Source organism: Lutra lutra, chromosome 14, assembly GCF_902655055.1.
Source record: "Lutra lutra chromosome 14, mLutLut1.2, whole genome shotgun sequence".
NCBI classification, from domain to species: Eukaryota; Metazoa; Chordata; class Mammalia; order Carnivora; family Mustelidae; genus Lutra; species Lutra lutra.
Window position 1 is genome coordinate 10,093,819 of NC_062291.1, and position 27,913 is coordinate 10,121,731.

A 27,913-nucleotide genomic window follows, 5' to 3' on the forward strand; every position below is an offset into this window, starting at 1 on the left:
TCCTCTTTCTCTGATGATTCTTTGGGCCCCTGGAGACATTAAATGACCAATTACCGTGCACAGATATTTCTCCTATAGGAGTATGATGCACGCGCTTTTGCAAATTCTCCAGTGAGTGATAAGTTTTCTCGGATCCATCAATGTAATGTAATCAGCTTTTCCTCTCACCGTGCTTTACCTTTTGTGCTCAGAGGCCCTTAGACTCCAAGGTGCCCCCACTATGATGGCCCTCGGGGGAAGGTGTGGCTTCTGATAAAGTTAGTTTTGTACTAATCATTTATTCCATGTGTTTTGTTGGTTAGGGAGCTTTCCATACACCAGAGCTATACCTGACCCTGACATGCATCCTTTGTAGGGTACGCTTTCTGCTTGGGGGGAGACACGGAGAATTTAAATTCCTCCCGCCACCTGGGTACGCTCCTTGTTATGAAGCCGTTCTGCCAAAAGAAAAGTTGAAAGTGGAGCACAGTCGAGAGTACAAGCAAGAAAGGACTTACACACGGGACCTCCTGGGGCCCACGGTCTCCCTGACGCAGGCCGCCTTCACGCCCATCCCTGTGGATACCAGCCAGGTACCCAGAGCACCTGTAATGGTGGCTGTTTGTACCGTTGTCCTCTTGTGCTGTTGTTCTGATGTGCAGTGGCTTTCGGTGGACACTCTTAACCGCAGCCCACAGAAACACATCTTCCAACCCCACAGTTTATATGCAGAATCAAAGAAAGTCTCCTAAAGTAATGCTTACCTTTATCAGATCCACTCACCTATTTGGTATTCAGATTCTATTCTGTAGTTTTAAAGAGTGATCTCAAGCCATTACATGGATTTCACGATGCACTAATGTGGGTCACAACTGGAGGTAATGCATGCTTTTTCGAGGGTGCACTTTTTATATATGGTGGGCATGAAGTTTATTTCTTCAACCATCCAGATACACTGTAACTTTGAAGCGTGTTAACTGACCTTTTTCTTACGTAGAGATTGAGATCCTGGGCTCTGGAGTCAGAGCTCCTGGGGTCAGTTGTTTACTTGGGGACCCTGAGGAAGTCCCTCTCCTTGTCATTTGGGTTGCCAAGAGTATGCTGGACAGAGTACATAAATAACAGATTAGCACAATACTTCGTAAACAGGCACCCGGGAAGTGTGAGTCCTTATTCTTTTCTGTCTCATAGATGTGAACGCATCTGGACAATGACAGTGAATTAAATAAATAATTGCTTTATCTTGATGCTGACATAACTTTAGTAAGGTCAGTTATGCAAAGTTTTTGAAAATCCAAGAGATTGCCTCCAAAGTCTAACGTGGAGTTAACACCAGGCTAACTCAGAAGGTTCGGTTGTTGAGCAAATCCTTATTTAGCTCCTGAATCCTGTTTTCTGCCTCGTCATGCTGGCCTTTTATATTATTGAGTGAGAGAAGCAAGCTTTGTCCATGGCTGAAATTCAGCGTGTTGTTCCTTGCTGCAAGATGGCAGGATATGTGTGATGCTACCAAATTTCAGTAGCAAACACGATCAGGAGGCTAGAAATGGACTGGAAGGGACAATTGGATTATGCAGTAGGAGCACATGGAGGATTTCTCATGACACAGATAGTCTCCAGCGTTGTGGGGAAAGGGAGCAGTGATAGCCTGCTCCCTCAGGAAACTGTCTCATCAGTGAAACATTGTAGGCAGTCACCTGCTGTCTGTGGAGGGACTGGCTGTGGGGTGACACCTAAGTGCCTCGCCAAACAGCAACAACCAACCCCTTACCCTGAGAACCATTCGTGTTCTTTATGAAGAGGTCATTAAACGTCTTTGAATGAGAACACGTAAAGATTGTTTTCCTTAGAAGCTTATTCTTGGAAACCACTAGAAGGAACAGAGCAGATCCAGGGAAAGACATAAATCACTGCAAATATTTACAGGCTCAGAGAGCCAGTGGGTCATCCTTTGGTCACTGAATTGCCTTCGTTCTGGCCTGTGTGTAATGGCCAGTTTAGCTGAGGAAACTTGAGGTGATGTCTCTTTTTAAGTGATGCCCGCGCTGATGCTTACATCCCACATCCATGAAGCAGTTGTTCTTAGTGGTGACTTGTCCCCACCAATACCCCTGTCTTCCTTCTTCCCCACTTTTGTTCATGAATTCACTCGTCCCACTAAAACATCCTCAAATTACCTCAACAATTTTCAGATATACCTTGTTATATTTTTATAACTATATTAGAAGGGTTGGAATCTAGTTATGTGATTAACGTCTTCATGGTTTACAGTGGTTTTACTTGTTTCAGTTCACAGTGAGGACAATTGGCGTGGTTTTATTGCATTTGCTTCTGATGTGTGTTTTCTTTATTATTTTAGATTGTGTTGCCTCCTCACCTAGAGAGAATAAGAGAAAAACTGGCAGAGAATATCCATGAACTCTGGGTTATGAATAAAATTGAACTTGGCTGGCAGTATGGTCCGGTATGTAATTTTGAAATTTATTTTCCGATTTGTTAATACTTCTTCTAAAAACATAACTTTTTCTCACTCATCCTGCTACATGGTGACATGAATCGATTAGATTGATTTTTCCCCCCTACACATTAGTTTTTGTTCAGTTTTTCTGTACAAGAGAGAATGACATTATTGGTGTGTTCATTGAAGAATGGCCCAGTTGCCTAGACAATTGAAAAGTCATCATTCTTGAGGCCGAAAGTTATATTTTTAAATCAAGGTTAACATACAGACAATAGGGATTGATTTCTAAGCCTCTGAGGGGGGAAAAAAAAAAATCTCATTGAAATTGAAAGTGAAAGTTGAAAATGAAAGAAATTAGTCATTTTCCGTTTCCTTTATCTGGTGCTTTGCTTCTTTTAGTCTTAACTGTGTGTAGCAGTCAGTACCAGGCCTGTGGGCAGAGGGCCACAGTTGGTTTCAGAGGTGGAAGGCAGGCTGAGATATAATGATTATATGTATTTCCAAATTATTATTTAAAGATCATAGTGGGGTGCCTGGGTGGCTCAGTTGGGTAAGCATCTGACTCTTGATTTTGGCTCAGGTCATGATCTCAGGGTTGTGGGATTGAACCCCATGTCGGGCTCCATGTTCAGCAGGGAGTCTGCTTGCCATTTTCTCTTTCCCTCTCTCTCTGCCCCTCCCCCCATGCTTGTTCTCGCTCTCTCTCTCAAGGAAATTAAATATTTTAAGAAAATGAAGATCTTTATGGTTTGTCAATAAAATTTATTTTTTAATAATTTTCTGTGTAATTCCAGTGTATCATATACCTTATTTTTGGCAGGACTGTGGCAACACTTAAATTTTTATAATATTGGGGCACCTGGGTGGCTCAGTGGGTTAAAGCCTCTGCCTTCAGCTCAGGTCATGATCCCAGGGTCCTGGGATCGGGCCCCGCGTCGGGCTCTCTGCTCCTCAGGGAGCCTGCTTCCTCCTCTCTCTCTCTCTCTCTCTCTCTCTCTCTGCCTACTTGTGATCTCTGTCTGTCAAATAAATAAATAAAATCTTAAAAAAAAATTTTTTTATAATATTATTAGTCTAAGTATCCCAAAGATTATAACGCTGTCTTATACATTTGACTGACTATAGAAAGGAGTGTTTCACCTTGTCATAGCTCATGGCATTGAGCTTTGAATAAAGAATATATTTTTTTTTTTTTTAGATTTTTTTATTTATTTATTTATTTGACAGAGAGAGATCACAAGTAGACGGAGAGGCAGGCAGAGAGAGAGAGAAGGGGAAGCAGGCTCCCTGCTGAGCAGAGAGCCCGATGCGGGACTCGATCCCAGGACCCTGAGATCATGACCTGAGCCGAAGGCAGCAGCTTAACCCACTGAGCCACCCAGGCGCACAAGAATATTTTTTATTAATGCTGGTGGTGACTACCGTATGATACCCCACGCCACTCCCTCACTTTTATGTATCTGTTTAGAACTTCCCATTTTCACATAAACTCTCACAGGTTATTGGGTTAAATTTTCCTAACAGCACACAGGGCTGTTCTTTCAGTTTTGCTGGCGATGGCATCCCTGAGAGTTGGGCCTTGAGAGTGCGCGCAGTGCTCTTGAGGAGCTCGGACTGGGGTCCAGATTTTCTAGCTTTCTCTCTAGGACTGTTGTCACTGTAAGACTTGCCAATGCTCTTATGGGTGGCCGAGGTGGGAGGTGGCGAGTTTCACTGTTGTGTGCAGGGGGAGGAGAGACATGATTGCAAGACGTGTTTTAGAGTTCACATTGAGGGTATGGGCAAAAGAGAGAGGGAAGTCTGGGAAAATTTCTGGTTTTAGCTTGGACACCTGAGAGGACATTGGTGTCCGTGATTCTCCTGTGTACAGAATAGAGGTGAAGTGAACATTACATAAATGGGGAGCAGATTATTTCAGGACTTAGACACCATCATTTCTACTTTGATGTTTAGAATTCAGAGTGAAATTTTCTAAACGTAGATTTCATTTCTGGACCTATGCATTGAATCAAGTAATATGCTTTTGTGTAAGTCCTGTTCATTTGTAAAGATCACCAGGAAGAAAAAAAATGTTATTTTTAACTTAGTGATGCCTGAAGAATTAGAAAAAGTTCTTGCTTAGGTTGTGTCCTTCCTAGGTGGCATTCTAGAACCTGATAGTTATTCGCATGGAGTAATTTTTGTTCCCCAGCTGTCATCTTGGGGCTAAAGCATAGTGATGCCTATGTCGTCTAGGTTTCTGAGAAGATAATCTATTTACAGGTGCAAGGATCTAAGACATCTTTCTCATTAATACATTCCTAAAATCTTGAATTTTGTTCACGCTGATGGCTGATAGACACTTGCAAGAGTAAATATGAAAAGTGCCCATAGGCTAACTGATTTCGTTAAGGTGAAGATATGATTTGCTGTATCTGTAGGTTACTCACAGTGGGTGAGATGATCCGCTGGAATCACTGTGAAGACTTTAGATCAGTCAGTCATCTTGTCGATTGATGTCTCTAGTCTGGCTCTAAACACATAAAAGTACTACACATTAAAACTAAGTCAACACTACCCTTTCTTACATAGACTTCATTTCAATGTATGAAACATTTGTTGGGTGCCTACCATGCGCCAGGCATGTTCTGGGTGATGGGAGTACATCAAAGAAGAAAAAAGAACAAAATTTCTCTTTCTTTGGTTGTACATTCTAGTGCTAGGAGGTAGACCGTAAACCGGCAAGTGTGTGTGTGGTTCTGCCAGCAGGTGGAATTTGTTACGGAAGAAAATGAAAGTGTAGGGTGAGTGGGCAGATGGTCATATTGGGAAGAACAGGATGACCCTGATTGGGAAAGTAAGATTTAAGCAAATGTTGGAGGAGGCTGAGGTGGGGAACATGTGGGTGCCAAAGTAGAGCTGGCTTGGGCCCTTGGGGCCAGGAACTACACTGAACAGAACAGGGGGCCGAGGTTAGGCCAGGTTTTACCACTGATCATAAACATTAGCGTGTCTGGGGGCTTATGGGGACAGCTTTGCTGGGATGATGAGCTGCGCTGAGCCTTCCTTCTTGCTTTTCCCCTTCATTTACCTGCCATGCAGTTGGATTGCCGTGGCTGGTGTCTGGATTGGAGATGATTATCATGAGGATTTTCCGTCCCATTTCAGGTTAGAGATGACAATAAGAGACAGCACCCGTGTCTGGTGGAGTTCTCCAAGCTGCCTGAGCAAGAACGCAATTACAACTTGCAGATGTCGCTGGAGACCCTGAAGTGAGTTTCTTACCTTTTCCTGTTTTCTGATCTGCCTGACCTGAAACAAACAAGGTATCAATACAGTTTAATTCAGTTAGAATTAAATTAATTAACTCAGAACTTTTCATAATGCCCAGGTGGATTGGATCAGCATTTGTTGGGAATTAGACTTTTGACCCTGCTATTTTGTGTCTTTATGCTTTATAAAGTATTTAGTGAAGAGCCTTCTATGGATATTTTGGGCATTACAGAACACGAGGGTTCTCTGATCAGATACATTGCTGCTCACAGTGTGGGCCAAGGACCAGGTCTGTCACAAACTGTTTTTGATTTGTGACAACATAAGTAAAGATACTAATAGTAAGTGTTGAGAAACTTTTATGCCAAATTAAGGGAACAATGATATGTCTTACTGAATCTCATAATTTATAAAATGTAGGCTTATATTTTATATGTCTTCATTTAAAAATTTTAATTTTTTCTAACAAGTTTTATTTGTGTCTTATCAGAGAATCAGACCACGATAGGCTAGAAATTAAAAAGAAATTGGCCTTTTATCACAGATAGTTTGAGAAACACTGCTTTAAAATATTTTAAAGATGCTGAGTTAAAATAATTTATTTTGCTGATGGACTTTTCAGTGCTGTGCATCTCTAATATGGTATGGAATCCGTTTATGTTATTTCCCCGACTTATTTAACCATACCATCTTTTTTTGTCAGAGGGTGCCTCGGGACCATTTCCCTGAGGAACACACTTCGAGAAAAGCAACCTTAGACAATTTACATGTCGTCTTTAAAGGCAGATTCACTTTGCAGTGACCCTGCCAGTTGCATTATCATTGCAAATGAAAGAATAACATGGAGTAAAATGAAGGAAGGAAAATAATTTTAAATTTTAATATAAACAGTTTAGAAAAGGGGCATCTGGGTGGCTCAGTCAGATAAGCATCCGACTCTTGATTTTCTGCTCAGGTTGTGATCTCAGTGTCATGAGATCGAGGCCTGTGTCTGGCTCCATGCTGGGCATGGAGCCTGCATAAAATTCTCTCCCTTTCCCTCCGTCCCTCCTCTCTTTCTCTCTCTCTCTCTCTCTCTCAAAAGAAAAGAAAAAAGTCCAGAAAATATTTTTGAGAAGACCATACCTTTTCTTAATTCCTTTTCTGTCCTTGGTGGCCTCTAGAACTAGATTTATTCAAATAGGTCACTTACTCTAATGCATGTTTATATTAGGCTTATATCCTTGTGTCTATTTTTGTTTGTTTCAGTTTTGTTAAGAGTAAGGAGTTGTTTCCCTCAAAGTGATTTTACCAAGGATTCAGAACATAAAATTTCACCACTGTTTCAAACTTTGGGTTTTGGGTTCAGGTTTCTTTCCTCAAAGATGTGGTTCTAATAATCTTTATGGATGTTAACATACTGAGCATCAAGTGAGTTTAGGTTCTACTAGTAATTTGAAAGGACAGGGAAATATATACAAATCAAGTAAGTTGAGAACCTCCCAGAGATAAAAATGGACAGAGCTTGCCTGCGATGACGAATGCATGATGCGTGACTCTGACCTGTGGACCCCGTGTTTAGGGTCTCCTGACTCCCTTTGTAGTCTTGGTTAGTGGCTTGTACATTTCAGTAAGTGATTCACAGCAGCTCACCATTTGCCCATCTTTTACAACAAAATGTTTTATTGAAAGGTCAAGGTCTAAGATAATTCAGTTAAATTTGTAGTACATTCCCTGTAATTGTAGTGATTGACAACTAAGCCAGATATTGCAAAGGACAAATCCCAGGAAGCAGGGAAGTGGGGAAACCTCCTTATTTGCATAGTGTGTGGAGTCTGACTGCCTGTAATCTGACCTCATTCCTAAAGAGGGACTGGTGGCTGATTTGATTAATCATCACAGTGCATGTACTGAGGTGCTGTTGCCCATCATGAATGCTAATGACCTTGTCCCTGAGCTAATCCTCAATACTTTACAATGAGCTGATTTAAAGTATTTCTTTAAAATTAGAACAGGAAGAATCCCTACCTCTCCAAAATTCACACTTAGCCCAATCTCAGTAGTTGGTGGTTTCTTTCTGTGTTTCCATTAGAACCTTGTTTAGTTGGTAGCTCCCAGAGCAGAGTAGGTGAGAACACAGACTCTGGTGTTAGATGGTACGGGGTTAAGGACTTGCTGCTCCAAAGGGAATCTTAGATTTTCCAAACCTTAGATTTTCTTCCATCAGTGAAATGGGGTCATAGTGGAATGGAATGGAATAGAATGGAATTGTGGTGGGGACTAAATCATATAATAGTGATCAAGCTTGGAGCACCATATGTCTGAGACACTCCACAAAGGTATCATGGGAAGGGTCAAAACTTTATTCCTTTGAATTCTGAAGAGTGCCGAAGTAACAAATTAGCAGAAGATTACTACAGAATATCCCTTATTTTGGGCTGAAGGGTGATTTCACATGGATGTGAATGTTAGATGCTCTGTCTGTGATTTAGACTGGCCGGTTATATGTGTGCTGCAGAGTCTTGCAGACTTCCGGCTCCCTCTCTCGGGACAACCTAGTGCTTCCAGCAGGCCTGTTAGCCCTGTGCCCGATTTAGGCTGTGTCACTAAAGGTTTAAATTCTGTTCTACTTAACAGTAGTTCCTGAATTTCGTATCTTAATTTTGGAATAAATGACTCATGTTTAGGGAATGAATGATACAGTAATTTTTTAATCAACATCTTATATTTTCATAGAATCTTTCTTTGTAAGTTAGCAAAAACAGAGCAAGACTAGAACAATATTTTTCTTCTGGTCAGTAGGTCGTTTCGTTTTTGTTTTTGTTTTTTTAGATTTTATTTATTTATTTGTCAGAGAGAATGAGTAGGGGGAGCTGCAGTCAGAGGGAGAAGTAGGGTCCCCACTGAGCAAGGACCCTGATGAAGGACTCTTGATCCCAGGACTCTGGGATCATGACCTAAGCGAAAGGCGGATGCTTAATTGACTGAGCCACCCAGGCGTCCTTGATCAAGTAGTTTTTCCCCTAAAATTGTTTGTAGGAAATGCGATGTATATGTATACATATGTAGGGAGGTATGAGAAGCATAGGGACACGGGGACACCAAGGAGAGCATAGGAAAGGGAGAAAAGTAGTTAAGGAAGAGACATGATTTTTTCTAAAAGAGCAGGTTTTCCTCCTAACTTTGAACTTTCTTTTTGTTTGTTGTTTGTTTTTTTACTTTTTCAGTCTCATGCTAGCAGCAGTTTTCCCGATCTCTGTTGTGATTCTTGATGTTGAGTCCTGGGCTCACTCCTTTCTCTGTTGCACAGTCTCTAGGCATTCTTATCCACACCCATAACTTCTTATCACACCCATCACACACCCAAACCCACACAATTGCTGACAGCTTCCTAAATGTGCATCGTTACCCCAGACACCTGTTCTGTGTGTATCCTGTTCCTCAGCGGTATTTTCCCTGGATCTGAGGCAGCTTGACCCACAGCATTATGTCCCCTGTGAATCGCATCTCTGTTCATCTGCTGCACAGGCCAGACACCTGGGGCTTATCCTGGACTCTTCCTTATGTTTGATCCCTGCATCCAGCCAATCAGTGGGCCCAGCCCATCACCAGATCCTCCCCAGCGCATCTCCAGTCTGTCCCCTCCCCCCATTTCCACAGCACTCCTCTTGGTCTGAGCCACCGTCACAAGTCCCCTTGACTGCCCTGAGAATCTCCTCACTGTTCCCCCCACTTACTTTCTTCCAGTTCATTCTGTGCACAGCCAGAGTTCATGCACCTGTACCTGAGCACACTCATACACATGGTGCTTGGAACTGTTCACGGCCTTCCTTTTGCACTCACTGCAGGAGTCTGCACAAGTCCTTGGGATCTACACCGACAACTTCTCAGCGCATCTGCCCAACTCCTGTCCTTGTTCACTGTGGTCCAGCCCCTGTGGTCTCTTCCCTCCAGGGACTCAGATTTTTTACTGCCTCATCTGTGCTGTTCCTTTAGCCTGAAAATTCTTTATCTGATGCTTAGATGGGCCCCTTCCTACTTTTACTTCCTGTTTCTGCTTAAGTGTACTTCCTGGATGAGACCTTCCCCACTCCCCTCTCCTCTTCTCTTCTAACACCTTGTAATATATTTTTTTTAATCTCTCTCACTACCATTTTTAATATTATTCTCTGGGGTTATTTACTCTTTGCCTTTCTTACTAGACTAAGCTACATGAAGATAATGATTTTCTTACATGATTTTTCTACATGATTTTATTTTTTTAAACTCCCCATCCTATACCTGCCTTTTTTAAAAAAAATGTTACCGAAAATTTAATGTGATAACAGTGGGTGTGTGTGTGTGTGTGTGTGTGTGTGTGTGTAATACACACAGCTCCATTTACCTATACCATCTGTCTTTCTGTCTCCAGATTTTCATTTTTCAGATGTTGTGGAGGAAAGTATGAGTGAATTGTAGATACTTGCCACATGCCGACTGTGACTAGGCCCTAGAAATTCTGTAATCCAGAAGGATAAGCCATTGTATCTTATTCTGCTGGGATAGGAGAAACCATTATTGTCTTGGATAGTGAAGTCACGTTGTTCCATATAAACCTAGAGGACTCTAAAGGATGAGTTCTACAAGTGAATTGTAAGGATCTTTCTTGGGAAAATCAATGGAAGTCATTCAGGGGAAGAAAAAAAATACAGAGTATCTTAAAAAAAAAATGGGCGAACAGTTCCTGGCAAACAGGGACCCTGATGTGTCATTTGAAAATGAAATTTGTTTCTAGACTACAAAGTCCCTTACAGGATTAACAATATCTGGGGAATTTGTATCTAATAAAGGTTGTGTTTCAAACCAGGGGTAAAAGATGAATTATTTAGTAAATATTTTATGGAGAATTAGATACCCATCTGGGGAAAAAAATAAAGTTAAGCTATACCTTAAGCTAATAGAATCCCCTCACCATCACCCCCACACAGGAAAGCACGGACATTTTCCTTTAAATGATTTTACAAATGGGGAATTTCTGAGTGCCATATAAACCATAAAGCCATAAGAAAAGATGGAAAATTTTCAGTTATATAAAAACAGATTTGAAATTCTGCTTAGAAATAACAATACAAAGAAAATAAAAAGACGAACTAGAGAAAAACATTTGCAACTCATATCCCAGACACAGGAAGAGCTTCTAAAATGCAATTAAAACCCTATAACTAAAGGAAAGTTGAGCAAAGAATATTTTCACAGACAAAAAGTAAGTACAGATATCGAGCATATGATAAAGGTGCTCAAATACACTTATTTTAAGAAAAATACGGGGGTGCCTGGCTGGCTCAGTCAGCTGAGTGTGCAACTCTTAATCTTGGGATTATAAATTCAAGCTCCATGTTGCATGTGAAGATTACTTAAAAATAAAATCTTAAAAAAATACAAATTAAAATGATAATGAGATACCTTTTTCTCCCTCTTTTTTTTTTTTTTTAAGGTTTTATTTGTTAGAGAAAGAGTGAGAGTGAGCACAAGCAGGGGGAGTGGCAGGCAGAGGGAGAAGCAGGCTCCTAGGTGAGCAAGGAGCCCGGTGCAGGACTTGATCCCAGAACTCTGGGATCAGGACCTGAGCTGAAGGCAGACACCTAACTGACTGAGCCACTCAGGCAACCCTTAAGGAGATACCTTTTTAACATACCAGTTGACAAAGTTTAAGCAGAGATCTGTCTGGGAAGGAGGCAATGTCATACATGTCTGGTAGGAATGTAAATTACTACCAACTCTATAGACATTCGGGAATACTTGTGAATCTTTAAAATGTAAGCCAGTAATTCCATGTCTAGGAATTTTTAACCTATACATGAAGGGCACAGTAGATGTATTAAATGTATGAGGTTATTCATTATAGCGTTGTTTGTAATAACAAAAGACTCTGAACAAAGAACTGGGTGAAAACATGACACACCCAACTAATGGAGTACTTCAGAGCTGTTGAAAAATAAACCGGCTCTATGTGGAAGAACAGTATATCAGAGTTTCGGTGTAAGGTCAAGATAGAAAATGGCAGAGAGCTGTCTTTTGTATGTACCCGTCACGTAAAAGGGGGCAAAAGAAACAATACGCTTTCCTGTGTGCACACAGACACATGCACACACACACAAACCAGTCTGTGTTAGTATTTGCACAGACTGTAGCAGAACATTCAAGAATCAGTAGCAGTCAGTGTCTTTAGGGAAAGAAATGGGACTGCATGGAGGGAATTGGAGAAGGACTTACTATGCAATATATTGCTTTTGGTAGTAATTGAAATATCACATGATTTACACATTACTCAAAAGTAAATGATTTAGAAATAAATGTTTTTCCTTTGCTTTAAAGGCATTTTCTGCTCTCCTTTCAAGGTGGAATGTTGCCCTTGATTCCCATCTGCCATTATGTCGGGTTATTCTGGAGATGGAAAACGAGTTCTTGCAAAAACGAGTTCTGGTTTTGTTTTCCAGGACTTTGCTGGCGTTAGGATGTCATGTGGGTATATCAGACGAACATGCTGAAGAAAAGGTGAAAAAAATGAAGCTGCCTAAGAAGTAAGTTGAATGTCTAAGCAATATTAACTAGTCTCTGCATTGATTCAATCATATATTCAATTACTTGGGTGCAAATGGATTTTCCAGTCTCTTTGCACCCAAAGAACTCTTGATGGATACGTATATGACTTGCCCAGAGAGGAAACGAAACTCAGAAAATCTTGGGAGTATGTTATAAAAAGTGTGTTATTTTCCTTGCATGTAGGTATGTGTGAACACTTCGGTGCCCGTATCCCTAAGTGCTTATGTCTGGTTTTCCACTTTGCACCAAAAGATGTTTTTATAATTTAATTTGATTTTTTAAAGATCTGTTTATTTGAGAGAGAGAGAGAGAATGCAGTGGGGGTGAGGGACAAAGGAGAGGGAAAGAGAGAACCTTAAGTAGGCGCCATGCCCATCACAGAGCCTCACGTGGGGCTTGATCTCACAACCCTGAGATCACGACCTGAGCTAAAACTGAGTCAGATACTTAACTGACTGCACCACCCAGGCACCCCTAATTTCATTTGTTTTTTACCAAAAAGCAAATTTTAGGAAGAGTTATAAAGTTGGTATTATTATCCCCATTTTAAGTTGTGTAAACTGAGGCCATGAATGCTATAGGGGTGATTTTGCCTACTGGGCTATAGCCTCTGTCTGTGATCCTGTTGAACTTCTCAAAACTTCAGGTTTCTTAGCGGCTAACAGGTATTAAATGAGTAAGTTCTCAATGAATGATTGTTGTTTCATGTTATTATTTTTGTTTTGTTTTAATTTCCAAGGCCTATGCCTTATAGATGGCAGGTCTGGCCATGTGTTAAGTTATATCATGAGCATAAAGCAAAAGAGCCACTCCATTCTCTCCGTCGGTCACCCTGGCCTCAAGTTACCCCTGGTGAACATAAAATCAAAATAGAAATCGTGAGCTTGCCCTGCAGATGCCAATTCAGGCAAGTCCTCTAGTTCAGCAAACACTGTTATTCAGGTAGTCCGTTAAAAAAATGTCTGAGAGCTATGATATTACCTAGCACATTTTTAGGTTCTAAAAGTTTTCCTCAAAAGTTTAAGCACATCCATTGGATGCTGTTTTTTTTTTTTAAAGATTTTATTTATTTATTTGACAGATAGAGATAGGCTGAGAGGCAGTCAGAGAGAGAGAGAGAGAAGGAAGCAGGCTCCCCGCTGAGCAGAGGGCCCGATTCGGGGCTCGATCCCAGGACCCTGGGATCATGACCTGAGCCGAAGGCAGAGGCTTTAACCCACTGAGTCACCCAGGCGCCCCCATTGGATGCTGTTTTATGGCATTTTCACGTATTTACATTTTGGAATGACACTTCTATGTCAATTTTCAGTGTCACGAATAAAAGTAGATCCACAGTGATGAGATATGTACTATCATCTATTTAAAACTACATATAAACATTGATAATATGTTTTTTCCATCATTTTGTTTTTCTCTTTGAATTGTATTTCCAATCCATTTCCTTCACACAGTGTTACCCTATTAAAATATGTTTTGATTGATCACTCTGTCATACGTCTTTATACCTAAATCTAAATTGGTTTTTTGTTTTGCTTTGTTTTCTGTGATCACAGTCAGTAAACATTGATATTTTTCTTCTGAGGTATTACAATTAATTTGGTAAACAAGTGTTCAACATAAATTCATTTTTGATAAAAAAATGTAGAAATAAGATTTTATGGAAAATAGCTCATGATGAAATGGATTCAGCTATTCTTTTTTCCATTTATATCGTATACCCATCTATTAACATTTAGTGATAAAAAGAGACAAGTTCTGGGTCATTTGCATTCTTTGTTTATATAAATAAATAAGTTTTCTTAAAAAACATCATTTAAAGAAAAAAAAATCTGTTGAAAGAATGAAAGAAAAAAAATTCAGTTCAGTGAACTGAAACTTAATAGTGGTCCATCCTCAGAAATTGTGTTTGATGACCTATCACTTGATGACTTAGTCATATCCTTCCTTGTTCAGTTTTTTTAAAGCAAAAAATTAGAAACTACCTTTATTTAGGAAAGAATTTTTTAGCTTTTTATTAAAGTCACTTACTGTGATGCCTGGTGGCTTAAATCAGTGAAGCACCTGCCTTCAGCTCAGGTCATGATACCGGGGTCCTGGGATCGAGCCCCACATCAGGCTCCCTGCTCAGTGGGACGACCTTCTCCCTCTGCCTGCCACTCTCCCTGTTTGTGCTTTCTCTCTCTCTCTCTCTCTCTGTCAAATAAATAAATCTTTAAAAAAAAAATAAAATCACTTATTATCTCGGTTTTTTGGTAATTATATCATAAAGGCATTATTAAAATGAAAAAGAACAACAAAAGCTAGTAGTTATATCTGTTACTTATTTACTTAGAAGATACCTTACTTAATTTGATGTATGTAAAGATAAAAAGATAGAACTATTAATTTCAGATTACCTTTGACAGCATGATATATTTAAGAAACTATTATATCATGTGCTGCGTGAGTGTATCTTTTCAAAATTTGGGGGCAAAGTAGTCAGTCTGAAAAGTCAGTCTGAAAAGTATGAAAACATACTGAAGGATTCCATCTATATGACATTCTGGAAGAGGCAACACTATAGAGTCATTGAAAGTATCAGTGGTTGCCAGGGGTTGAGAAGGTGGAAGAGATGGATGGTCAGAGCACAGAGGATTTTTAGGACAAAGAAAATATTGTGTATGACACTATAATGACTAGATAGTGTCATTATACATTTATCTAAACCCATTAAATGTACAACGGCTGATATAAGCCAGGGTCTTCGGATGGTAATGATGTCCCAGTGTAGGTTCATGAATTGTAACAAATGTACCACTTTGTTTGGAGACTGTTGATAATGGGGAAAGCTGTGTGTGTGGAGGCAGAGAATAGCACTGTATCTTCATCTCAATTCTGCTGTGAACATAAAACTGTTCCCAAAAATAGTCCAAAAAATAATCAAGCCCCCCCCCCCCCCCCCCCGCACCCAAGGCCAGAATTTAGCTTATTCAGTTTATGGAATTTATTTGCCATAAAATCTTATTGGTAAAACCAGTTTTCTCTGTGAAAGCCATCAGTTTAAATAGAATTATCGTTGGTTGGAAAATGTCAGTCTTCTTTATTCTGTTGAGGTAAATGGGTTAATGTTTATTCCTATGATAGCCACCTCAATTCTGATATCGAAATCTGAGATAAATAGAAACCAAATGATTGATCAGTGGATACACAGAGCATAGAGTTTGCAATAAATTAGTCTTATTGAGGGATGGATTAAAGTCCTCTGCCTTTGTAATTTTTTACTGATGCCTTTTATTTGTGTAGCTTTTGGTAGTTCTGCATTACTTGAACATAGGTGGGGAAATGGACACAGTGATGTCGTTAAATGAAAACTATTCACACCTGCTGGAAATCTATCCTACGTCTCAATTTTTCGTGAGATACCATCTCATTTGTTGGCAAAAATTAAGAAATTTGGTAATAGCAAAGATTGATGTGGATGTAGAGCCACACAAGTCTTAAAGGTTGGAGTGTGTTTACAATCATTTTTAAAGCAGTGTGGCATAATTGTATAAAATTAAGCATTTGCACATCTTGGTACAGAGTCACTCCTAGAGATATGCTGTAGAGAAAGTGCACACCATCAAACATGAAAGCCGTTGTTTTAGAAATATTATCTGTAATAGCATAAAAATAAGGGAGAAGAGTAGGAGAAATACTATTTGGTAGGAAGATGGATTAAGTTAGATATAGTCACATAATAAAATTAATGAATTATAGTCATAAATGGCAACATAGATGAACCTAAAAAATAATGTTGTGGATGGATAAAATTTACCCCACATGGCTATATAAACTATAATACTGTCTTTAAGACTAAAAAACAAGCAAAACATACTTATATAATATGTGTGTGTGTGTGTGTGTGTGTGTGTGTGTGTATCTATGTGAGGAGCACACAGATAGATACAGTGGTTTTAATAATATTCTTAACAAGGTGGTGGATTAATGGAATTCACTTTATTATAATGCTTTAAATAAAGCATATTCTTTTGTTTTTGTCAAGAATAGTTATTTAAAAAAATAAAAATATGACAGAGACAAATCCAAGTACATCAGTAATCACAATAAATGCAAATGGATTCATTTTTTCAGGTAAGATACAGAGATTGTCAGATTGGATTAAAAAAGATAACTCATGTTTTACACACCCCACAAAAATAATACGAAGCTATAGGTATTTTAGAATCAGTAAATTTAGAAAAATGGAACTATTCTGTGATCCAGCAATTGCACTACTAGGTATTTACCCAAAGAATACAGAAGTGCTAATTCAAAAAATACATGCACCCTGATTTATAGTACCGTTATCTACAATAGTCAAATTATAGAAACAACTCAAGTGTCCATCAAATGATGAATGGATAAAGAAAATGCAGTGTGTATATGCAATGGGATATTACTCAGCCAAAAAAAAAAAAGAATGAAATCTTGTCATTTGCCACAGCATAGATAGAACTGGAGAGTATTATCCTAAGTGAAATAAGTCAGCCAAAGAAAGACAAATACTGTATGATTTCACTCATGTGGAATTTAAGAACGAAAACAAGTGAGGTGGCAGGATGCAGCCAGAGAAATGTATTTTGGTCCGTCAGCACCCAGAGTACTGTGGTGGGAGCTTAGTCATGAGAGCTTCGGGAGGACTTTGGGAAAGAAGTAGATAAGAATTTCAAATGGTCTTGTATCTGCTTAGCACAAAGTCCACCCGCAAGCCTTTGGGAGTGACATGAACTACCTCGTCTCCCTACCAGGTCCATGGGCACCCCCAACTCACCAAGTGTTAAATCCATACTTCCCCCAACTCTGCCAGCTGTGTGTGTGCTCCAGAGTATGTCCAGAAAAGCAAGCTTCAAGAGATGGGGAGCATGCTCAGAACATAGGCCACACTTGGTGGGCAAGGGAGAATCTACAAACTTGAGATATAGCTCACCCCTCTGGAAATTAAAAAAAAAAAAAAAAAGTTTCTAATAACCTGTCTAGCAAACTGTAAGCACCCGAGAAGACACAGAGCTAATTAAGAGGGTCTTGGCTACTTCAAATGCAAAAGCAAAGATGCATAGCTACAAGAAATATGAAAAATCAAGGAAATAGGGCATCACTAAAAAAAAATATTTTCCAGCAACCAAGCTCAAAGGCATAGAATATTACAATATGATGAATTCAAAATAGCTGTTGTGAAGAAATTCAACAAGCTCCAAGAAAACTCAGAAAGACAATCCAATGAAATCAGGAGTAAAGTCAATGAACACAAGGAGCTCTTTACCAAAGCAATTGAGATTCTAAAAAAGAACCAAATGGAAATACTGGACCTGAAGAATTCAGTGAATGAGGTGAGGAATATAGAGAAGAAGATCCATCTCAGCAGATCAGAGGGAGGAAGAATAATGGCTTGGAGGTTACGAATATAGAATTAGTACAGTTAGAAGAAGAGCAGGAGCTAAGTTTAAAATGAGTGAAAAAAGCCTAAAAAAGCCCTCCGATTCTGTCAGAAAAGCAAATATCTGATGATCAGGCTCTAAAAGGAGAAGGGGCAGAGTTTGTTTTAAGAAATAATAGCCAGGAACTTCCCAAACCCTGGGAAAGACTTGGATGTACAAGTCCATGAAGCTAATGACATACCCTTTTATCTCAGTGTTAAAAGACCTTCTCCAAGACACATTTTAGTGAAACTGTCAAAAATCAACCATAAAGAATCTCAAAGCTAGGGAGAGAAGAAAGTCCCTGACAAAGGAACCCCCATTAGGCCTGAGCAGATTTCTCAACAGAAACTCTGACAGGCCAGGAAAGAGTGGAATGATGTATTCAATGTGTTGAAAGATTAAAAATTGCCAGCCAAGAATATTCTATCTGGCAAACTTATTCTTTAGATATGAAAGGGAAATAAAGGCTTCCCCAGACAAAAGCTGAGGGGGGTTCACTGCCTCTAGACCTGCCATGCAAGAAATGCTGAAAGGAATTCTTCATGCTGAAATGGGAAGACGCTAACCCAGGAATATAGCAGCGTGTCAAAGCTAACGGCGCACTGGCAATGGGGAGAAATCAGTCAGACTTAGAGAACTCTAACACTACATTCCGATGGTGTGTTAACCATGCAACTGTAGTATGGAATTTAAAGTAGAAGAGTAAAGAGAACTAAAGCCACTTGGGTGCCTGGGTGGCTCAGTTGTGTCCAGCTCTTGATTTCAGCTCAGTCATGATCTCAGGGTCGTGAGATCGAGCTCCAGGTTGGGTTCCCTGCTCAGCGCAGTTACTAAGTTCTTACATATCAACAATTACTCTAAATGTATGTGGTTTGAATTTCCCAATCAAAAGGCACAGAGTGGCTGGATGGAAAAAATGTTCAACTACATGCTGCCCATAAGAGACCTATTTCAGATTTAAGGATTAACATGGACTCAAAATGTCACTTGAATTATATGCTGCATTTCCTATTTGAGAATAGGCTATTTATGTATTAGGGTTTTTTTTTTTTTATATGTATAAACACATTTCATTAAAAATCCTTAAGGGCGTTTGTATAGTGTGTGCTTCATTGTAGTTCTTTTCTCCCTTCTTATTCCTCCTCAAAACAAATAAGCAGGCATTTGAAGAGTGTAACATATCATCAGTTCCTAAATTCATAAATCTTCCTGCATTTATTGTAAAATGAAGCTCTTGACCCACTGCACAGTTTGATGAACATAGAATCCATTTACTATAGGGACAAAGAAGAATGCAGTAGAAAAAATCCACTTCTGAGAGCTGGTGATTGCCAATTTCTAATACGCCTGAGTAATTGAGATTTAAGAACAGAACAGAATTATAGGTATAATGAAAAAAAAAAAAATCCAGGGCACCTTGGTGGCTCAGTGGGTTAAGCATCTGCCTTCGGCTCAGGTCATGATCCAGCTCAGCAGGAAGTCTGCTTCTCCCTCTCCCTCTCCCCCTGGCTTGTGCTCTCTCTCTCTCTCTCTCTCTCTCTCAAGTAAACAATAAAATCTTTTAAAAAATAAATGAAACAAATCCTTGTCTGAATACCAATGCCACTTAGTAAAACTTTTCTTTAGCACGTATCTGTGTTATTGAAACAACACAGAGCATAGTAGATCAGCAACTGGTTGCCTGTGTTTATCACTGGGAAATAATAGATAATGTTGAATTATGAACTGGTAGTATTTAGAATTGTCTTAGAGGTCTTTAAATCCAGTGGTAAATTCCTTCTGTCCACCATCACCTTCTTAACACTAATCCTTTGAAGTCCCTGCTAGCGATGGGAAGGGGAGGTGTGAGTGGTATCTCAGGCATATGGGGACACATAAAAGGCAAGAGTGATATTCTCAATGCATATAGGTCTATATAGATGACTTTCTTAAGTTGAAGGCTTGGATGCTGAATGTGTCAGCCCATGATATAGATATAGAGATAGAGATATACTGTTTATATAGACATAGCACATGTACCAAATTCAGATAATGTAAATATTTATCTAAGTGAAAGATGGTGGTACAAATACAGTTAAATTTTTTCTTTAATGATGAAGCACTGTGATCATGAAGGAAAAAAAAACAGCTTTATACACTCCTTTAATGTGTAATGAGTAAATTTCACAAACCACAAATTGAAAAATGTGCTAATATGTAATGTTCTTTATTTTCTCTGATCAGGTTTAATTTCGTATTTAAGCCCCATGGACCTTGCACCACAATGAAGCTTAGTATGAGAAACTTAGTCCTAGTCTGTTGAGTGCAAACTCTGTTAAAATGAATGTTTTCTGTGTTTATTTTCACTTTTAGTTTTGATTCAGATGTTGTCATCTCAAAGTATTCTTTCTTCACCTCTTTAACATTATTCCCTATTTAATAAAAAAAAAAATTTGCTCCCTATTTAAAATTTTACATTTCCCCATGCCCTCCTTTTCTCCTTTATTTTTCCCCACGGCACTTACATCTTCTAACATACTGTTTTTCTACACTTACTTTGTTTATTGCCTGATTCTGCATCAGAACGTAATTCCTATAAAGATAGACTTCTTTGTCCATGTTACTTAATGATAATATCAGTAGTTCCTAGAATTGGGCCTAAAACATTCTAGCACTGAATGAGTATTTGTTGTTGAATTTGAATTCAGTGTCTACCTCCCTCTTACCACTGGGGCTACCTGTGTTTGGTACACTCACACGATGGGGAGGAGACATTGGACATTGGATCCATGGTCCATCTCCTTTGATTTTGCTCTCATGACTGAATTAATGTCAAAGCAAACCAGAGCTGGACAGAAGTTAAAAGTATAGAGGCAAATTTTATTCAGGAACTAGTCAATTGGGAAAGAGACCTCTGTATCAAACTGAACCCCATTTGGAATCCAACGAGGATGAGTGGGGCTTTGTTGCCAAGGAGAAGCATGAGGAGTGCAGATGGGCAGTGGAGAGATTACTATGAGGAAACATCAAGGAGAAGGGGGATTCTACAGAACCAATTTGATAGGATTCTTGCTGAAGGTAGACTCGGTGATAAGATATCAAGAAAGGGCAAAGAAGAATGCAATCCAGTATCAAGGATGAATTTTTGTTAAACTGATCAAGTAGGGTTCTTACTAAAAGGGAACTAATTAGAACAAGGACAGAGCCCAAGGTCAGAGTCCCAGTCTCAAAGAGGGCTCAGAGGAGTCTGACTCAGGTTTGGTCAGCGGGGAGTGTCTTTGTCAATTACCTTCATTCATCGCTGCTGGCATCTTAGGGGATGCCTCTCTTCCCCACCGGTCTTTGGGCCTACTCTCATTTCTGTGAGTACTGTAGGTCATAGCTCTTCTTTTAGCTTCCTTTATAGGCTTAAAGGAAGGCTTTTAGGGAGTGCCAGAAACCTAAGAATACTCTTTCTGGCAATTTGCGTATTGCAGTGTGTGGGTGGAGGGGTAGGGAGCGTCACCTGTTAGCCTAGATTGGGTTGGTTGCATGTCTGTTTTTCTGAAGTTGTGCCATGCAAGGAAAGGGTTGGGTGTGGGAGAGTCTAGGACCTGGCCATTTTCCTCAGTGTGCTCTGGGAAGCAAGACAGAAGTTCACCTTGGCGCTGGGATCTACCTGGTCTCTACCTGGGTAAGTGTCAGGGAGTTTTGGCTTCCCTCCAGCTCCCCTGTCCTCTAGGCTCTGGAACCTGTCTGGACAGGAGAAGGAATCTATCTGGTTTTCTTCAAGTCTCAGGGCATCTGGGCTTGCTTTTTTGATATTCAAAAGCATAACTTTTTTTTTTTAAATTTTTTATTTTTTCAGCATAACAGTATTCATTATTTTTGCACCACACCCAGTGCTCCATGCAATCCGTGCCCTCTACAATACCCACCACCTGGTGCCCCCAACCTCCCACCCCCCACCCCTTCAAAATTCTCAGATCGTTTTTCAGAGTCCATAGTCTCTCATGGTTCACCTCCCCTTCCAATTTCCCTCAACTCCCTTCTCCTCTCCATCTCCCCTTGTCCTCCAAAAAGCATAACTTTTAATGTCAGAAGGCCTTTTATCTGAATGACTAATGTTTCTGCAGTGAATTTTCAAAGCCCGTGTTAAAAATCCTAAAGCCAAGTATGGCTTTCTTTGGTCTCTCTCTCTTGAGATGACCCGTTCTTGGGGTATTGGATACCTTGTGGTTTTGTTTCAAAGGGCCTGTGGGGCAGTGGAAGGCCTTGGAGTAAAAAGAAATTGATAAAAGAGGAATTGGATGGGGGTGGGGTAGGGAGGCCTCCCAGGCACATCATCATATTACATTTACTTAAAAACAAAGAAGTGAAGTAGTGGAAAAAATATATCCCTTGTCTGTTTCCTTTCTAATCTCTACATTGAAATTAATTCTCCAGTATTTGTTTTCCCGAGAAGGGTTTTTGAATTATCTCTCTTTTCTTTCTGGGCAAATGTCAGCCCCGTATGCATTTTTAGTAGATGTTCTTCCAGCAAAACTTCCTTAATATCTCTGGTGTGCAGTCATCTGAGATTTTCCCATTGGTTCTAAGGTACTTGAAGGGCTAATTTGGTTTGGAAATTTACACCTAACATCCACTGAACTTGGACATAATCTTTTCATGTTTATTGCACATCTTTTACAGCATGATGACTTCCAAGCTTCATTTAGCCTGATTCCTACTATACAAGTAAACTTGAGAGGTGGGAAAGGCTAGAAAAAAAAGGGAAAAGGTTCTTCTGCTTAGTGTTTCTTATTCTGCTATGTTTTTTGTACACCACTTTAATTGCCCCTTCAGTGAAATTATACTGCACACTTTTTTCAAAGGCTCATTTATAATACCTGCTTAGGAAAAATGTGGGTCAGGTGGCAATGACATACAAAACTGAATTGCTACTTAACGTGACAACTCATCAATGGGGCCAAGTGCCATCAATTGTTTGTTCACATCTTTGGCAATTTGATGCAGATGAAACTGGCAGTTTACCAGTTATGTTTTGTTTTATTTTTTTTCTGGGGAAAAAGGTACTTTAAAAAAGAAACTGAAGCCCAGTATATATAATTTATTAATCTTGCTGATTTATTTTAATTATTCAATTGTATGCAACATCAGAATAAATTGAGAGCTAATAAGTGCAAAAGAATTTGGATACCGTGGAAAGGGAGTATATTGAATATATTTATTTCATTCCCCATATATTCCTCATAATCTAAATTTCAGGATGATTGATGGAATGGGGACTTTGTATATTAATGTAAAAGAAGTTTAAAAGGATGCCTGCTAAACAGCTGGATTGCAGGAGAAAGATGGCTGTTGACTGATTCTGGTAGAATTTTCCCAGGAAGCTCAAGAAAGTAGAATGTAACACATGGATATCTTTAACATGAACTTTATGTATTTTGTATTAATTTAATTACTACTGATATGACTTGTCCCTATTATTTGGGCTATGAAATTCTACTCCCCAAGAACTGGTATAGAAGTCTTTCTTTCATTTCTTTTACATTTCTGGAAATTATTCTGAAACATTACTTGAAACCACTTAGCTTCAAAGGATTATGTCAATCACAGTTTACTCCAAAAGCTTGGCTTTTTGTTCTTTTTCAGCCATAAGAGGATAGTATTTCCTACTAGCAGTTGGTTGGTTCATCTTTTTGTACCTAATTAGATTATATTATTAAGGTGAAGTGGACATTATTGGCCAAAGTTTATTTATGCTCTTTAAAAAAATCCCATTTTATGGGGCCCCTGGGTGACTTAGTGGGTTAAGGCCTCTGCTTTCGGCTCAGGTCATGGTCCCAGGGTCCTGGAATCGAGCGCCACATCGGGCTCTCTGCTCGGCGGGGGGCCTGCTTCCTCCTCTCTCTCTCTGCCTGCCTCTCTGCCTACTTGTGATCTCTGTCTGTCAAATAAATAAAATCTTTAAAAAAAGAAATCCCATTTGGTTACAATGGTTTGATTCTTACTTTGTCAACATATACTACAAACAGAAAAAGAGTTTTATAAATTGTTGATACTGATTAATACTGGTTAGGCATGCATGATGTCAGCACTTTTATCAGATGCAGTAAGTTGAAGTCTATGAATTTCAAAGATACTTGTATTTTACTGTGGATGATTTGAAGGACAACAGTATGGAAATAAGGTTCGGGTGAAATGGGACTTAGTAACTTTGATTTGGATGGGATTATTAGCCATTTAAAAGAATCGTTTGAAGCTTTAAATCCTTTAAATCCTTATTTAGAAAAGTAAAATGAATTGTAGTCTGTGTCTGACAGAGAACACGAACTAATTAATTATTGTGCTGTGTTAAATCAACAGATGGAAATACACCTCCATGGGTTTTCCTTGTGATCACAGATTAAAGCAGCTCTAGTAGATACTCCATGTAAGAAGGGGAGAATTTAGAAAATCAAGAGAAATGCTTAGGGTTCTACATTATCCAGCTTTACACATTGGTAGAACTTATCTATAATGTTTGACTTGGAAGGACCTCCTTCCCATCCTCTACCTTTCAAACATACCCCCCATTCCATATGAGATATTGCTGAGATGTCTACCATTAGAACTGGTTGTAAGAGAGTATTTGTCCTCTTTTCAAATGCACACGTTGCTCATGATGGTTTCGGCTCTCATCAAGTTGCTACTGAAAAAGGAGAGAAGAAAGAATGTGTGCTCTTGGGCTACCCCGTGCTGGGCGAATGTGGGGAAATCAGGAGGGGAGGGTGTCAAGCAGAGATAGGAAGATGGGACAGTAGAGAAGACTGAGTTCTTTGTCATTGCTCCTAAGGTTGCTTCCAACAAGTCACATTAAACTTAGAAATTAGACTCTGCCAGCTTGATCATTTGTCAGTGCCTTGGAAATGTATTGGAAGCTCTTTATTGAAAAAAATATTTTGTGAATGAGAGCTTGTATATGGGCTGTGCTTACAGTTTATAGATTTATCTATTTATAATCAGAATTCTCAAACATACAATTATTTATATGAGCAATTAAAAAATCCCCTGTCGGACGCCTTGGGTAGCTCAGTTGGTTAAGCATTTGCCTTCTGTCGAGGTCATGATCTTGGGGTACTGGGATCGCGTCCCACATTAGGCTCCTTGCTCAGCGGGGAGCCTGCTTCTCCCTCTCCCTCTGCCTGTTGCCTCCCCTGCTTATGCTCTCTCTCTGACAAATAAATAAAATCTTAAAAAGAAAAATAAGTAAAAAAAAAAATCCCATGTGGCTTCGTTATAAAACCTTTTTTTAATTTAAAAATATTGCTAATTACCCAAATGTTCAGAGTTTTGATTTAAAACAGAACAAAATTTCTCATCTATAAATGTAGCTTGTGATGTAAATTGAATGACATAAGGCTGTAATTAGCCATAATTGTTACAATTGCTGCACTAATATAACCCACTTAAACAAAACAAAGTTTATTTCTGATACTTTTGTCTATAGATAAATGATTTATAAAATACGAGATGTCTTATAATAAAATAGTAACTAAGGCAGTCTCAACTTTATTCTTCTTAAAAATTATTTATTGCTGTAACACATCGATTCATTCAACATTTTTTTATTGAATGCCTACCACAGATCAAACATTATTCTCCATTTTGTGGATAGCGAGGAACAAAGCAGTGCCTCTTTATGGTACCAGGCTTACCTGGTAATTCTGCTACCCACAGCCCAGAATACTTAAAAGAAAAAAGATTACATAGTTTTATCTCAGCATTTTCTCATGTTCTGGCTATTTTTTTTAAACTTGGCATAATTAGCTGGTGAATTTCCTTTGTATAAAGGAGAATCTTTGAGATGAAGATACATGTACCTTTATATTAATTTGGCATATAAAGTTAATTCTTTTTTTTAATTTTAACTCAATTAGCCAACTTATAGTATATCATTAGTTTCAGATGTAGTGTTCAGTAATTCATCAGTTGTTTATAAAACCCAGTGCTAATCACATCACAAGCCCTCCTTAATGTCCATCACCCAATTACCCCATTCTCCCCACCCACCTCCCCTTCGGGAACCCTCAGTTTGTTTCCCATAGTTAAGTCTCTCATGGTTTTTCTCCCTCTCTGATGATTTCCCATTCAGTTTACCCTCTCTTCCTCTCTGAAGGTAAACTATGCTGTTTCCCACATTCCACATATAAGTAAAACCATATGATAATTGTCTTTCTCTGATTGAGTTATTTTGCTCAGCATAATACCCTCCAGTTCTGTCCACATCAGTGTAAATGTTAAGTAGTCATCATTTCTAATGGCTGAGTAATACTCTGTATGTACACACACCACATCTTGTTTATCCATTTATCTGTTGATGGACATCTCAGCTCTTTCCACAATTTGGCTGTTGTGGACATTGCTGCTATAAATATTTGGGTGCAGGTGCCCCTTCAGATCACTACATTTGTATCTTTGGGATAAATACCCAGTAGTGCAATTGCTGGGTTGTAGGGTAGCTCTATGTTTAACTTCTTGAGGAACCTCCATACTGTTTTCCAGAGTGACTGTACCAGCTTACATTCCCAGCAACAGTGTAAGATGATTCCCCTTTCTCTTCATCCTCACCAACATTTATTATTTCCTGAGTTATTAATTTTTGCCATTCTGGCTGGTGTGAGATAGTATCTCATTGTGTTTTGATTTGCATTTCCCTGATACCAAGGGATGTGGAACGATTTTTCATGGGTCTGTTGGCCATTTGTATTTCTTTGGAGAAATGTCTTTTCATGTCTTCTGCCATTTCTTGACTAGATTATTTGTGGTTTTCTTGGGTGTTGAGTTTGGTAAGTTCTTTATAGATAATGGGTACTAGCTCTTTATTTGATATGTCACTTGCAAATATCTTCTATTGCATAGGTTGCCTTTTAGTTTTGTTGACTGTTTTCTTTGCTGTGCAGAAGCTTTTTATCTTGATGAAGCTCCGATAGTTCATTTTTGCTTTTGTTTCCCTTTCCTTTGGAGACTCGTCTAGCAAGAAGTTGCTGTGGCCAAGGTCACAGAAGTTGCTGCTTGTGTTCTCTTCTAGAATTTTGATGGATTCCTGTCTCACATTTAGGTCTTCCAACCGTTTTGAGTTTATCTTTGTGTAGTTTAAGAAAGTGGTCCAGTTTCATTCTTCTACATGTGGCTCTTCAATTTTCCCAGCACCATTTATTGAAAAGACTGTCCTTTTTCCATTAGATCTTCTTTCCTGCCTTGTCAATGGTTAGTTGACCATAGAGTTGAGAGTCCGTTTCTGGATTCTCTCTTCTGTTCCATTGATCTACGTGTCTGGTTTTGTACCAATACCATACTGTCTTGATTCAGCTTTGTAATAGAGCTTGAAGTCTGGCAGTGTGATGCCACCAGCTTTGATTTTCTTTTTCAATTTTACTCTGACTATTCAGGGTCTTTTTTGGTTCCATACAAATTTTAGGATTATTTGTTTTAGCTCTGCGAAAAAAAAGTTGATGGTATTTTGATAAGGATTGCATTGAATGTATAGATTGCCCTAGGTAGTGTAGAGATTTTAACAATATTTGTTCTTCCAGTCCATGGGCATGAAATCTTTTTCCATTTCTTTCTGTCTTCCTCAATTTCTTTCAGCAGTGTTCTATAGTTTTTAGAATACAGATCTTTTACCTGTTTGGTTTAGGTTTGTTCCTAGATAGCTAACATTTTTTTGGTGCAGTTGTAAATGGGATCAACTCCTTAATTTCTCTTTCTTCTGTCTCATTGTTAGTGCATAATGCACATAATGCAACTGATTTCTGCACATTGATTTTATATCCTGTCATATTGCTGAATTCCTGTTGAGTTCTTACAATTTTGAGGTGGAGTCTTTTGGGTTTTCCACATAAAGTATCATGTTATTTGTGAAGAGTGAGTTTGACTTCATTGCCATTTTGCATGCCTTTTATTACTTTTTGTTATCAGATTACTGAGGCTAGGACTTCTAGTACTATGTTGAACAACAGTGGTGAGAGTAGGCATTGCTGTTGTGTTCCTGACTTTTGGGAAGAAGCTCTCAGTTTTACCCCATTCAGAATAATAATCTCTGTGGGTTTTTCGTAGATGGATTTTACGATACTGAGGTATGTTCCTTCTATCCCTACACTGTGGAGAGTTTTAATTAAGAAATGATACTATATTTTGTCAAATGCTTTCTCTCATCAACTGAGAGGATCATATGGTGCTTGTCCTTTCTTTTGTTAACTCATTGAATGAGTTTGGAAGT

The 27,913-nt window shown here is 39.0% G+C and overlaps 1 protein-coding gene across 8 annotated transcripts in view; it reads left to right on the forward strand.

Annotated features, from left to right (window-relative positions):
- Positions 1-27,913, forward strand: part of RYR2 (ryanodine receptor 2) — a 738,447-nt gene that overhangs the window by 427,353 nt on the left and 283,181 nt on the right. For all 8 annotated transcript variants that reach the window (XM_047702071.1, XM_047702073.1, XM_047702075.1 and 5 more), the window contains 4 exons: positions 356-572; positions 2,339-2,443; positions 5,588-5,691; positions 12,148-12,231. In XM_047702071.1, coding sequence (XP_047558027.1) covers positions 356-572; positions 2,339-2,443; positions 5,588-5,691; positions 12,148-12,231 — 510 coding nt within the window. The remainder of the gene's footprint in view (positions 1-355; positions 573-2,338; positions 2,444-5,587; positions 5,692-12,147; positions 12,232-27,913) is intronic.